Here is a 15,793-nt window from a genome sequence, read left to right as displayed (position 1 = left end):
TCACTTTAAAACCCACGTCTATTTAATGATTTAAAAATATCAGCAAATATTAACTAAAAAATAAATAATCAGGCCTACAAGCTGAAAAGCATGAAAAACGAATTGAAAAATAACATGAAATATTGATGTGAAAACTGAATTATTTTTAGGGCTTATTAAAACAGCCATATATATAACAGTTATAGATAGATAGATAGATAGATAGATATTTGTGTGTGTGTGTGCGTGCGTGCGTGCGTGCGTGCGTGCGTGCGTGCGTGCGTGCGTGCGTGCGTGCGTGCGTGCGTGCGTGGGTGCGTGTGTGTGGGTGTGTTAAATATAAATTGACCACCACTTAAGACAAAGCATGTTGTTGTGTTGCAGCAGAATATTGTAATGAACAGGCTGCAGGGCTCAGAAATAATTAACAGAGAAGAGTCTCACTGTAGCCGACCTGAAGGATGGAACATTTCTAATCCTCCTGATCTCTAGTGCTGAACTGCTGTGGCTCAGTAACAGAAGCTTTTTGAAATGCTTGTTTGTCATTCTAAGTAACGTACATTACATACAAAAGTAACTGCAATAACACATTTTAAACAGTAATTCCTTACACTACTCTGTTTCTCAGGTAATTAATAATATAACTGAACCTCAAATTTTGATTTGACATCTCTCCTAGAAACAACTGAAAATCATGTGCACATCCAGGAAGTGCTGGGTTGAGCAAAAATGCAAAAAAAAAAAAAAGTTTTTACATCTGTACTAGAAGCAGTGAGTCAGTGGTGCCTGAAATTGCAAACTCAAATGTGTTTCACCTCACCAGGTGCGGTTCTGGATGTGTTCTGGAGGCTTACAGAAGGGGGCGCTGTCTCTGTGGATAGTGGAGAACAGCACCGGCCCTGAGGAGCAGCGCCGACTGTGGCACTCAGCCACCGAACCCAGATCTGAGAGAGGCTGGAAAGTCATCACCATTCCCCTTTACGGACTGGCAGACTGGTACGGTGAAGTGCTTGCGTGTTTCACCGATTGGCGGGTGGTTATGATTCACCATATGTGGCAGTTACATATGTTGAAGTTGTCGCCTGCATACTGTTAGCACAGCTGCACACTGCAGCTCTATTTTTGTGTCTAAGGTGGCAAACAAGTTCCCCTTGTGGGGGATCATCCTATCCTATCCTATCCTATCCTTTTCCGACACTCAAACAAATACCTCAGTGGTCTCAAGTATCAGAACTGAGTAGCACTTCCTAATTTTTCCTCCTGCTCATACATGCAGATTTTCACCATTTACATCCCATTTTCCAGCGGACATTCCCTCTCAACCCCAAAAAATTAATGAATCCCATAGCGGCCTCTAGTCTTGTACCATGGACCTGTCATGTGCATGCTGCTGTACAACAAATCCCCCTCTCGTCTTGTACCGCTTGTCTCTGAAACAAGTAGAAATCAATACACAGGGCTCTGCTCATCATCCTCTGCCTCCAATTAGCTATGGACCTTGATTTCCTCTAGAACAGGGGTGGAGGAACCTTTTTCCTATCTACAGCTATTTAAATTTTTATCCAACTTATTCAAAGGCCATGCAAATTATCAAATTTCAAATTGTATTCGTATTTTAATATTAATAATACAAATTTCATGGTTAAATTAACATGCTTTTATTGACCAAAATTCACACTAACCTTAATGTGATGGCTGGAACTGCCTCTCTTTGGCAAGGCGCCTGATGTCAGATGGTAGTGATGATACTCACAGCTGCTTTTCCAGGTTTGGTTCAGTCATTCTTGAGTGAAAGTCTAAGTCTAAGTCTGAGTCTTTGCAAGAGTCCTTTTTGAAAAGAACTGCTCACAGCAGTAGGTTGTCCCAAACAGAGATGCAAACTTCTCCTTAGAACAGGGAAAACCCGAAGGATGTGGTTTCTGATTGCAAGCCAGCAAGAAAAAAACTGGAAGTTTCTTGCGGTGTCCTTCAGTGTTTCTTCAGTATGTTCCGCTATATCTGTGACGTTTTTTCAAGATCAAGTGACACCTTGGAACAATTTTACTTTGTGACCCTGCAGCAGCAAAAAGGCACTCCTTCATAAATTCTCCCTCTGAATGAAGTTTTAGCTTCTTAACTATTAGCTCACCCACCACAAATTTTGCCTGCATAACTTGCTCTGTCAGAGTGCAGTCTTGTGAAAGCTGCTTGTTGGGAACTCACACCATCTGTCCTTGCAGTTCATCCAGTTTTGCATGTAATGGTTCTCGAGATTGGCCTTTTTCATCACTGCAAGCAATCCCCACAAACAAGGCACACTGACTTGCCTTTTACTTCAACAAAAAAAAATATTTGTTTGTCCACCTCTCTTGGAGAGTGCAACATTCCACAACCTTTCTTTTCTTGACAGTCACCATGATGCATGTGAGTGATGACACATATGTGCGTTCAGACGATGAACCTGATGTCAGGTTCAGGCAGGGCGCGGCACCGCGAAGTGCTGCTCACTTATTTTCGGTGCCCATGTTAACAACTTGGGCTGTTCAGACAAGAAGGACTGTGGCACAGAGCTCTGCGGATGGCTCGCAATTCAAAGCACCAGTTTCAGTGTCTTGTCTGTTTTCTCTATGGCGTACAGCCAGAAAGGACCACCTGAAAGGATGTGTTAGCCTACTATTTCATGTCATTTTCTTTTATCTCAGAAAAAGTCATTTCTGTCTGAGCATTTTTGTCTTGCTTTTTTTATATTTCTGATTTGCCTCATGGGCCAGATCAAACAGTCTCATATATGGCCCAGAGGCCTGAGGTTCCCCACCCCTGCCCTAGAAGAACACAGAAGTTTAAGCAAAAAACAACCAGCAATGAAAAAAAGAAAAATCCTAGACACTGCATTTCTTCTCTGTGTTTGCTTGACTGGGTGTTTCTTTAGTGTTCAAGCTTGGATAATCCTGCTCCCTTGAGAGTGATTAATTTTTGATTCCTGGGTTTATGCAGTCAGCTATGCTTGCGCTTTTAATTAGAATGTCATGTCCTTAACCTTGAGGTGAACCTGTGGGGCTGTACATAGTTACCGTCGTAGACCAAAAATATAATCTGAAATTTAGCCTACACGACACCGAGGGAATAACAGATACGACAGAATATGTGTAGACTCTGCATGTGACTGCATATTTGTTGATATGGGAACCTGCTGGTTGATAGCAAGCATGGAGGGAAAAAATGGTTGCAATCAAATTTCAAGCTACTGTTTACCTTTGAAATGTGAGTGATAACCCCTAAAATCTCAATGATGAACAACAGATGGCATTGAAGGGGATGTTTTTTTGTTTTCAATTTCAGAATTCACATACTGTAATGCATGCTATTATCTTGACCAGAGAGCCCAATCACTTTTTGTCACCATCTCAATAGTATCAAACTTATCAGTTACCACAACAGCGTGGTACGGATATGCTCTGCAGCCCAGAAACCATTTACAATGAAAACAAACTTATCTCTAAATCTTTCCGGATATAAATGCAATGTTTGTCTGACTTTTTCCAGCCAAATGAGATGTATATGATATCACTAGCAATAGTTTGAAACCGGAAAATATACTCTTATCCCTGGGGGGTTAAACTGTTCTGTTTTGTGTGTGGCTGTAAGAGATAGCAGTGTTCAATAATACAGACAGTGCATATAAAACAGATGTTCCAAAGCTAAATCTCAATGGTGTTCCCCTAAAAAAAAAAAAATTCTTCCAGAGATCTTTTCGGTTTGAAGCTGTTCGACCAGTCAGTCTGAAGTTGTAACAATGGCTCTGTCTCCCCGCAGGTTCTGGCTTCAGTTCAGCACAGAAGATGGACCTGGACCCAGTTCAGCCATCTCTCTTGACAACATCTCTTTCAGTATGGACTGCTTCCTGGCCTGTGAGTACTACAATAACACTGCCAGATTCCGCAAGAGGTGATCATTGTTTTTACTCCAGCTTCACAAGATCTTGGGTGAATTATGAAAGGGAATTCAATCACTCTTTTTCTCTGTGGTTGTTTTATCCTGACAAGAACAATATAAAAGACTTGACTGGCCTAAAATTGTAAACACTATAATCCCAGGTAGACTTAGGCAAACATTCAAAGTGACCTAAAGGAATTAAATGAATAATCATTACAAGCCTGCCCTGTGTTCACTCTTTGTACTCTGAGATAAGATTTGACTGAGTGGCAGATTTGTACACTTTGGGGCATTCATCAGTGGCTTGCCTATCCATGATTTATTCATGGAAATCTCCTCTGACATAGCCATAACTCATGTTTTCTTTTCTACAAGTCATAATTCTCATTTATCAAAATTATGCAGTGTCTCACAAACATCTTTTATATTCCTGTGCCAAAAATATATCCTAGCGTGTTCTTTTTACATGTGTACCACAAACTCGAAAACTGTATATGTGCATTGTGTTTCTTAAACTTTGCTTTTACTTTGCTGCTCTCTCAAACTTCAGCCTTGCTTAGGTGTACATTGTGAAAATATCCTGTAATGTCACATTCTGTTACGTCCAGTGTGATATCTTGGATGAGCTCTCAAATGTCAGAACACTTAAAACTCTTAAGTTCCTGTATAGCACTTTAGGCTTTTAAAGGTCAAGCCTCCCCTCACCTTTCTGGATGTTTTTGTATTATAATTGAAATGGTTTATCAATATAAAAACACGAGTAACATGACAGCCAAGTTTGATGTCAGGAGGACAAAATACTTTTAGCTTAGTCTCCCTCCATTTCTTCCAGTCCAGAGTGCCCACTTGAACTCTGACAGGAATAGAAATGTCTGAGTATCTCTGTAACTGAATGCAGCTCTGAGACTGAGAGCAGATGTGGTCATTAAAAAAATGAAACAGTGTTTAACTGACTAAATCCCACTTACTTAGCTAGCCAAGAATTTGATTCTGCTGGGAGAGACATGGATGTCTGAATATACAAACTCTCCCCCTTGAGACAAAATGATTTTGCCTGCTTTTATTTGTTGTTTTGTAAGCTTGGGTAGAAACTAAATTGTACATGAGGCCCTGTCACATTTTTTGCACTGATGAGGATACAACTTCCAATTAAAGGTGAGATCTTGGTGGTCTTGTTTTGTTATCATTAGAGCATGAATTACAGATAAATTGGCTAAAACTGCACAGTACTGCTAAAAAGTAGTAGAGCTAATTAATGATGTTTTTTGATACCAGTTGTCACTCAGATGTTAATTATGAAATTAGCCTATTTTGTTTTGTTTGTGTGTTTGTTTGCCTTTAGATTATCTTAGTACTGCTTTGAATACTGCTTTCACTACTGATTTTAGTGATGCCTCTAGTAATGCAGCAGAAATGATCTCATCACTGTTGCCCCACCTGTATATTGCAATCAGATAGAAAGGGCACATCAGCGGAATATGATATGACAAATAGCTGTTGGTATAGGCTGGAGCAGAGTTGCCATCACCCTGTATCAACACTGGCTTATTGGATCAGGGACTCTTTATTTAAAGAGATGACATTTTCCAGGAGATATTTGCACACCAATTTGTGTTTTATGTCCTCGGAGCAGCACATTGGTATGGCAGCACTGCAGGATCATCCATCCCAAGCTCTCTCCTTTTCCAGATGGCAAGTCTTTAATCCTGGCCAGGTATCCATTACCTAAAGCCACACTTGACACAGGCATATTTTATCGGCTATCAATCAGACCATTTGATGGGGGATGCCGAAGCTCAGCAAAAGGCAGCATTTCCAGGAGTGATTAGCATGATGGATACCTGAGCATTATTGCACAAGCCGATCATATGTTTTACTGGGGAAAAAACATATCGTGAACATATTATGCAGAGTATCAGAGCCATCTGCAGCTTTTTTTTTTTCTAAACAGGTCTGCCTGAGCATGATGTATGTTTTGGCAAGCATTTGTGCTCAATGATGCATGCATTGTCCTTCAACTGTTTGGACATTGCTGTCAGTTCTATAATTTTATCTTCACAAGCATCATTCAATTATTTTCCTGGATTTAGTGAACAGTGTGGAAAGTTTTCTCTTTTGTTTTCTCTCTGCCGTATATACCTGGCCACTTCTTCCTTCATGCTCAGCAGCATTAACAGCTGCCTTTTGACTCTATATAAGTCTCTGGACATTACATGGTAAATGTGCCTCTGCTGTAGGTGGTGCTTGACATCACTGGATAGTCAATGCAGTGTCCCTCACAACGATTGCCAATGCCAAAAATGCCATTTGTAAAGGAATAATTGGATTCTCTGGGCTGAAGGCAATATAAAAAAAGAGATTGCTCTCAATGCCCACCTGCCTTCTTTTAGAAGATTTGCATTAGTCACAGTGAAGATAAACCTATGGCAGCCGCTCACTTAAAGCCTGCTTCATCTATACACAGCTGTACACAATAACAGTCTCATCTGCATATGATGAAGGCTCAATCTGTATTTGCATGTGTGAAGATGTGTCCAGTATTTGCAAAAATCCCTTATTTTTTATACTGGATTATAAAGAATTGCTGAAATTTATCAATGTTAGTAATTATTAGCCGCACCTGAGGGTGTTAAGAAACATGAAGCTACACCATGGACCAATAAGTACAGATGCTGTGCTGTCCCACAGTGTATTCATGGTGATGACATATGGACCTAATTATAGCAGTTTATTGGGATGTAGCTGCAGCTCTGGGGCTCCCTAGTTTACCAGCTGCCTTGATCTCTTCTGTGTAACACGAGCCTACCTGGCCTGCTTCCTAGTATAGCAACTGAAAACAACAGTCCTACAGTATCACTTTATATTATGACAAGCCACTGTTGAGTTTTCTACATGTCAATAGACTGTCAACAAGATTTGTCCAGTTAAAAAAGTGCTATGTATTCAGTCAACCACTTGTAGACTATTAAGGGGCGCCTCAAGCTTCTTCTATTAACTTTCAGCCAGGGAGTAACACATGACTATAAAGAGACTGAATTTCATGAATTTACTGCTTTTTTGTTCTTTAGTTGTGCACCTACACTTAACCTTAACTTTATGTAGTTGATAGTCTACCAACAGTTATTGAGAAGTAAGGCATGCTTGACAATGTGTATATGACAATCAAGTCAATCATAGACTACTGAAATAATGATGCCATCATGTAACAACACAACATTACATACATCACTGCTTAACAATGGGTTTATTGTAAGACACCAGAGTATGTGTTGTCTTACAATACATTATAAATAGATTTAAATCTATCTATCTATCTATCTATCTATCTATCTATCCATCCATCTAATTAGATCTAAATGTAAGTCTGTGTATGTATATGTGTGTGTGTGTGTGTGTGTATCACCATATCACATATATCCATATCACATACGTATGCATCACCTTATATCACTGTATGATCTAAAAGTCAGCTGATATTAAGTTGAGTATTTCTATTGAGTCAACTGTGAAACTTCAGTCAATACAAAGTTGATAATTAGTTGAATATTAACTTTGTACAGTGCAGGCTGTGACAACATTATTTTTTTAGTTGTGTGAAAAAATATTTTAAATATTAACAATAACTCAGTCGCAACTCTTTAAAAATTCTTCTTACCACACTAATGAAGTTACCCTTTACTGCTTACTTAATTAGCTTTTTACTCTAAATGACAGCCCAGCTTCTTCTTATGAAATCGCCAAAAGGAATACGGTAGATTGATAACTTGATTTGTCTATAGATGTGGACATTTATTGTAGCAGTTGCAGTCTCAAGGTTTTGTGGCTTGGTGGTTGGGAGGTAACAAGGTGGACCCCCTTGTTGCTGACCTCTGGTGGGCTTCAGGCAGCTTACACCAGCCTGCTAACGAACAGTGACAGCCGGGCTGGCTGCTGCCCTGCCCTCTGCTTCCCGCTGCTCCATGGTGGACCTGCTGAGTCCATCGCTCGCTGTAGCAGCATACCAATACATTGTGCTACAGCCCTGTCGATCCCACACTCTTGCTGAAGCATGTTGCCTCGTGCTCTGAATAGCAGTGCAGTGGGCCTTATTAGTGACTTTGTTGGAGATATATATAAAAGAAAAAACAGCTACTGAATTTGTTATGTACAAACACCGCATCGATAGGGCTTGGTGTCAGGAAGGCAATGGTGAGTAGAGTGCCTCTACTTACCCAAACAATCAAACATATTGCAGTCACTCATCTAACTGTATATGATCCATCAAATCTGACCGTATACTCTTTATCTGTACTCCCAAGTGATGGAGACTTTTAGAAGATCATATTTATTTGAGGATTACAGAGCTATGGAATGAACTATTGATTTTCCTAGTGGCAAACAGCGTTGAGAGGATTTTTAGCCTTGAAGCTAGAATTACAGGATTTCTTTCCCCAATGAAAGCTCCAGCACAGACCACGAACTGAAGCCATCAGACATTAGTCTACAGCTTTCGGTGCTATGAATCTGACGTCCTACATATGCTGCTCACTATGACAAACTCATACGACATTCTGATTAAAGCGACCTTTAAATGAAATATATCACCCACAAGGCCATACGTGTGTTTTCTACTCTACTACAATTAATGTTAATGTCTAGTTGTTGCTTTAAATCAAAGCTAGCAGGTTCTTCTGACCAAATGGAAAGCGGCCCGAGCTTTCCGATCCTTACAGCTGCTCAGGGAGTCCCCCGCCATATTGTCATAAGCGCTGAGACTTCAGCCTGAGGTGACAGGAGAGCCAGGCTGCATAGGCTGTGCTTTTTCTGTGGATATGATTAGAGAGATGAAGATGAAAAACAGTGTTTTTCTCAACATCCCATAATGTCCCTGGAATCATGGGTGGGAGGAATTAGTAATGATCTGTCTCTTCCTTGGTGAACTGGCAAGAGACACAGTGAGGGTAGCTTTTGGGACTTGTCATAATTATGAAAACTGTAGATGGATTCCTACTTGGTATTCGGCTCAGAGAACTTTTCCAAAATGGGCAGTTGCTGTATATGGAGAAGGCTGTAATTTAAGAAACGCCCGCACACCAAAAGTCATCTTTAATTACTGGACTGAACAGACAAAGTTTGAATCATGGCAGATTTTTTTTTTTTTTTTTTTTTTCAGATTAAACATCATTTACACAAAGTGCCAAATGTGATTTTATGTTGTTGATGATTAGCTATACACTATGTACCACTGTTACTCTTTTCAATATAGGCAATACATGTGAATTTGGCCATATAGCCGTCATCAGCTCCATATTATGTGTGATGTCAGCCCTCAGATGAGAAACAGATATATATCTATATCTATCTATATTTTTATCTCTATCTATGTCGATATTTCTATATATATCTATCTGTCTATCTATATACAGTGGTGGAAAAAAGTTTTCAGACACCCTTAAAATTTTACACAATCTCAAATATTATCATGAAATATTTGTGGAAAAATCTTTTTTGTGTTTCAAAAGTTGTGGCTGCATTAGACAGATACAAACAAATACAAATTATATATTTTTGTTTATTGTTTACAAGAAAAACTAACATAACTAAATTCTTGACAGTTAAAATATGTCTGTTCTCAACATTGTCGGTATCAAAGTCAACAAATAACAGAATGTGTTCAAAACTGAACAAAAAATAAATAAACCATCACATCATCAAATTAATATTTAGTAGTCCTGCCATTGGCACGTAGTAGAACTCTAATCCTGGCTGGCATGTTCCCCACAAGCCTTTCACACTGTTGAGGGGTAATTTTGTCCCATTCTTCTTGAATTACTGCTTTTAATTCTTCTAAATTCTGTGGTTTACGCTTTGAAACAGACCTTTTGATAATCCACCACAGATTTTCAATGGGGCTCATGTCCGGGGATTGAGCTGGCCATTCTAAGACCTGGATACTGTGCTCCTACAGCCAAGTTCTACTGGCCTTGGATGTGTGGCAAGGGGCATTATCTTGTTGAAACATCGAGTTTTTACCTCGACGGAACAGTGCACGCGCAGAAGGGAGCATGTGGGTTTCAAGAATGGTACAATACTTGGCAGAGTTCAATGTGGCATCACACAGTGAGACAGTGAGATGACCAACACCAGCAGCACTCATGCATCCCCAAACTATGATACTGCCTCCACCATGCTTGACAGTAGGTACTGTACATGCTGGAGATAATACTTCGCCTGGCCTTCTGCGTACTCTCACATTAGTAGGAGGAAGATAAAGCTGGAAACTGGACTCATCTGACCACAGAATCTTGTTCCAATTCCTGGCTGTCCAGTTCTTGTGTGCCTGGGCCCAACGATGCCGGGCTAACCTCTGTCTCTCATTGATCAGGGGCTTCTTGATAGCCTTGTAGGACCTTAAGCCATGATCCAAAAGTCGGCCACGTACAGTGCGGGTGAAACACTGGACACCCATTTGGTTTGACCACTGCTGCTGAAGCTCCTGTGATGTCATTCGGCGGTTTTGCCTGCACATGCGGATCAGGATGCGGTCATTTCTTGCTGAAGAAACCCTTGGACGCCCAGATCTTGGTTTGTCTTCCAAGCTGTTGGTTCGTCTGTATTTCTGCAGAGTGTATCCAACTGCTGAAGGACTGCATCTGCACTTCCTGGCTATCTGGCAGCAGTTGTAGCCTTCCTGGCTGAGAATCTTTATCTTCAGGCGTGTTTCCTGCGTTAGGTTCCTTGTTTTAGCCATTTTTGTGTCTGAAGAACTTTCAAATGTGCTGGCTTTATATAGACACCAAGCTTGGAAACAAAAATTGTATCTTTTAATAAAAGAACAACCTTCATCACTGGTACCAAATGAAATGACCCAATACTCAAAATTTCTTATGTATTTTTATGGAACCAATCAATTTTAAGTTTTTAATGGCTTTTTTAGGATTTGTTTAGTATTTTGACTGTACAAAAAGAAATTGCACTTGAAGACCAAAGAGTGATTCTTAATGCCCCCTATTAAAAGCTTTAAATAGCTTCCTTGGGGTGACCCTTTTCACACATCCAATAGTGTAAAAAAAATAATAATAATACCTGTTGTATACACCATGTATTGTATTGTATTTCCTGGATGATGTGTGAATAAACTAAACTAAAACTATTTCACAAATGCATGGGGTGTCCGAAAACTTTTTTCCACCACTGTATATAGATACAGTATATATAGATAGATAGATGGACAGATAGATATAGACAGATTTAAATCTATTTATAATGGTAAGACAGCACATTGTGTCTTACAATAAACTCATTGTTAAGCAGTGCTTCCAAGGATGTATGTAACTTTGTGTTGTAAGTTACTGAATGATGGCATCACTATATCACATTAAGACCACTAATTAAAGGTGACTGGAGTGACCTTGGTGTGCAGGCTTCTCTTTAATTATATGCTATTCACTTCTCAACCAGGCACCTGTTTAATGTGTGTGCATATGACCATTTAAACTTTGCATCTGGAGCAGGATAATTTCACTGTAGGTGTACTCTATGGCTGGGAAAAGCCAAGCAAATGAAGAACACTGTCAGCAAACCTTTGTATCATCTTTTGCCATTGTTTGCCATCCGGAGCAGCCCTTCTGAGAATATCAGGCAACTTCAGTGTAAACAAGCTGTCATTGTGGTATTCTACGGAAAAAGCTGGCGCACGCTGAGAAACATCTCTTGTCTTCTTTCTTGCTTTCTGAAATGCAGATGTACCATGGGACCTATTAATTGTGCTCTCAACAATTTGTTCCATGTGCAGAATATAAATATAAGTTAGTGTGAAGGTTAACCCCCAATACTGTGTCATTTACAGTGTATTGTTTGCCTCAAATATCTATACCAAACACACAAAGACTGTTAAAAGAATGATAATGATGAGGAGGTCTTCAGTGCTGTTGACTGATTTAGCCATTGTCTTATGCCGGCTTAAATAAACTTCATTTGTTCTGAAGCTAGTCTGACAGTTCAGCCTTTTCAGATGCTGTATCTTATTCACCTTTTTGTCAAACTCAGAGCATTTTTGTAGTTGTTGGAGAGCAGCAGAAATTATAAATTGGAGGCAGGGGCAACAGAATAGCAGTGGGTCAAGATGTGAAACTGCCCTTGTTTGCTGTTATGTAATTGCATGATGACTGCATTACAAGCCAAAGCCGGTGAACCTGAACCGACTTCTTGGAAATAGTCTTAGTTATATATGAGTTTTCTATCCTCACAACAGCCAACAGGGTTCATCCAGCATCTGAGCTGCCGAGGGCATCTGTATCTATGCACAAGGTTGAAGAAATGGACATGCTGTACAATGCTCTTTAAAAAAAAGCAGGATGTTTTTATGAAAGCATTATTAAAGTAGCACTCAGAATTAGGGAAAAATTTAAAGGATTAGACTTGAGGAAATTACAAATGAGAGAATCAAGACAGAAAGAACTTGTGAGGATATTTCTGAAGAAGACTATCAAAGTTTACAAGTGAATGTGCTCTCATTTCATAGACCTGTCACACCAAGTGAATGCAACGATAACATCATGGTGACATCAATTAAATGAGCTGCTGATGTTAGAAGATGACATTTATTTGAATGTTGATGTGTTTTTGTATTTTTACATTTACCGTCATTTTTGTAAAATATTGATTCACTGGTTCTGCAATTCCAGACTTTTCTTTGCACAACAACTAAATACAAGGCATTAGCATTCTAACACTGAATATTTATTTTATTATTTTGCATGGGCTGGCTTCCATTGATTGTTCTCTGCAGTCCCTGTTCAGTCTTTGCAGCTGACTACTTTAACACTCTTTAACACTCTAACACTTTTTTTTGCCTCTGATTACAGTTCATGGACCTAATCAAAAAATGTGATTCATTCACTCAGTCAAGTAACCATGGGAGCTCAGTCCCATTTTTTCACTTCCAGTGAAGCCCTCACCACTTCTTCTCATGAATTTGAAGAATAAGGGTTGGAAAAAATTAAGATCAAACAAACAATGGTTTCACTCGCGTAGAAAACCTTTTTCTTAATGGGAGAAGAGGATGAGAATGGGGGCAGGTGCCTGTTTTTCCAGGTCATCATCCAACTACAGCAGGTAAAATTAGTCTCCCCTACTTTAACATCCTTGGAAAAACTAGGTTCTTCTATCTTGAGCCGTAATAGCCAATCAACCAGCCTTTTACTTGGAAGACCTAATTCCATGTGAGAAGTTGGAGGGGAAGAGATCACGGTGGCAGCAAGCTTATGATCTCAGTCCTGGGAAAGTGGTGGGGCTGGAGGCTTAATACACTACTGCAAGACTCACAGTGCATACCTGCCTACTGTAGGACTGGTGAGAGATGTTGTAGATGGCTGTTATACATTCCCCTCCGTCCATATATCCACTGCCACTGATGAAAGAATGACCCCTACTGGTGGCTCTGCATTTTCTGTAGCAATAAGGAGACTAATAGCTAGTGTGCTTACTCAGTTCTTCATCACAGCTTCAGCATTTCATTACAGCAGCTAAAGGCAAGGATGGCGTCTGCAATAACACAATATCTGTTTTCTTTTCAGCCAACGGCGACTTCCCCCCAGTGGCCACGAGCACAACAAGGCAGCCCCTTAGACCAATCAATCAGTACATCAAAACCACCACACCGTCCAATGGGGGCCCTTCAGCGTACATCCCTGTTCCAGATGACTGTAAGTTTGTGATTGAGTGGCATGAGAAAGAGAGATGAAAGCTGATGCTGAGTGACGCTCAGATGTGGTCGAAAGGATAAGCATTTATACACTGGAAGAGGAACATTCTCCACAGATATCTTCCGTCTATGCCTGTTTCACTCTATCGATCTCTCCCATTGTCTTGTAAATCTGTCTCTCTCGCTGTCTCCCACGTGCTCTCACCCTCACATCAAACACACACACGCACACACGCACACACACACGCATGCATAAATGATTAACAGTCACTCACCATGTGCTGAGCATGGCACAATGCATGGGCTGCAACAAAGTAAGTGTGCCACCTACTGGTTTCAACCGCCTCCACATCTGAGTGACGCTAGAGAGCTCTCCTTTGGCATTAAATGGAGCGGGACGGGCAGTTTTGAAGTGTAAAATCCTCCAATTTGTCTCCTGAGAATGTCAATGGAGCCAGTTACACAGACTTGACATTTTCCACCTCGCAGTCTCTCACTTCACCACTACAAAAGGGTAAAGACAAGCGGAGCTTCAATTTCTATATTTAAAGTCATAAGTTAGAGCTAGTTTCATATCAAACCTGTACTGAGACATATTTCTTCACCTAGTTGCTTTGAAGTTCTTGAGGCGCACCAGATGTCTTCAAGCTTGGCTCGTGAAAGATTTGAGCCACTTATATTCAATAGTTAAAATGGAAAGAAAAATGCAAAATTCAGTCTTCTGCTCCTGTGACTTAGAGCCACATTGTTTTCCAGTCCAGACAACTGGTCTAGACAGTCTAGAGTTCCTGCGATCTATGTTTCAGAGTATGTAATTGCATTCATCACTATCTTGTTTACTCAAACAAGCAGCAAAAAAGGCTTTTATGACATTCACATGCTGTTAAAGCCTAGCAAATCAATTTATTGGGTAGAGTGCCTCACCTTCCATTTGAGACTGGTTAGGTGAATCACACCCACGCACTAATATGCTATCTTGCAGTTATTTCTGTGCAGCAACATGTCTGATTGAATGTCTGTGGCTTGGAGCACTCTCCAATCTGAAACACTCAGTGGTCTATCACTTCATTTTGTCATTGGAGGAACAAGCAGGCACAGTGAAAGGCCAGATTTTAATGTGTGGCCATCTTCCATAATTGATAACATTATTGGATTATGCGCTGAACAGACTGAATAGGTCAATTACCAAACAAGGGCTCAATCTATATGAGGAATGTCTTTTGTGCTGAACTGTATGTATGGCATTTGAAGGAATACTGCCTGTCATATACAGTTTGATATGAAAGCTTTTTCATAAAAGGTGGCCAGCGACTATGATTTCTCAGCAAGGACAGCAGCAAAAGGCTATTTTAATGTGCTTACACAGGTAATACTAAGTATGGTTTCAATAAAGCCAGCTGGCTTAAATCTCCTCAGAGAAAGATGGGACTTTGACATCACACTGCTCTTGCCCTTGTGATTATCATAGATATTAACTCAGGGGAAAAAAGTTGAACTTATACGCTGGCCATTTCAAAGGCAGCCTTGAGCGGTTAACATTCGCCAGGCGTCTCTCCTTTCCCCTTCCGGAGCTGATGGTTTGACGTCTGCAGGGCAGGACGGAGTGCCTGATGAGGGTTTTAGCTCGGCAGGCCTGTCACTCCAACAAGGCTCTCCTCTTCCCCCGACACGCTCAGTGATTAACCCCACCAAACATCAGCATCTCCTGTCTCTGCTCCCTCTCCCCTTTTCATCTTTGCATTTTGCACTGCCACTATATCTATGCATAGCCGCAACGTCGTCTCTCTCCGTCGCTCCTTCCGTTTGTTTCTCATCTTCATTACCTCCACAGCAACCTCATTCACTCTCCGTTAGTTCCCATCACTGTCCTCCTGTCCTGCCGCCCTGTCTTCTGTCAGTGTTCCCACTCATCACAGTCTTTCATCCTACTTCTCCCTCCTCTGCTCTTTTTCCTTCACCCTCACTTCACTTTCTCTCTTCTTTTATTCTTTCCCATCTATCTCCTGCTCTTTCTCCTCATCCCCATTGATTCCTCACTATTCTACCAGCAGGCACTTTCATTTCTCGCTGCTGTATTGGAGAGCCACCTCACTGCGTGGTGTCGGCCACGGCCTCTCTCTGCTGACTCATCAGTTGCTTTCGGGGGGGAGCTGGAAAGCCGCCCTAGATGAGCTCGCTTCCCCTCTCTTTCTGTGATTACCCCTTCTAATGGGAAAG

At 40.7% G+C, this 15,793-nt stretch overlaps 1 protein-coding gene across 1 annotated transcript in view; it reads left to right on the top strand.

Annotated features, from left to right (window-relative positions):
* Positions 1–15,793, top strand: part of LOC115380757 (ALK tyrosine kinase receptor) — a 282,301-nt gene that overhangs the window by 222,082 nt on the left and 44,426 nt on the right. The window contains 3 exon segments of the mRNA XM_030081965.1: positions 803–975; positions 3,772–3,866; positions 13,449–13,577. Coding sequence (XP_029937825.1) covers positions 803–975; positions 3,772–3,866; positions 13,449–13,577 — 397 coding nt within the window.

The sequence above is a fragment of the Myripristis murdjan genome, chromosome 22, assembly GCF_902150065.1.
Source record: "Myripristis murdjan chromosome 22, fMyrMur1.1, whole genome shotgun sequence".
NCBI classification, from domain to species: domain Eukaryota; kingdom Metazoa; phylum Chordata; class Actinopteri; order Holocentriformes; family Holocentridae; genus Myripristis; species Myripristis murdjan.
The sequence above is the reverse complement of the archived record's forward strand: the minus strand, read 5'-3'. Positions and strand labels throughout refer to the sequence as shown.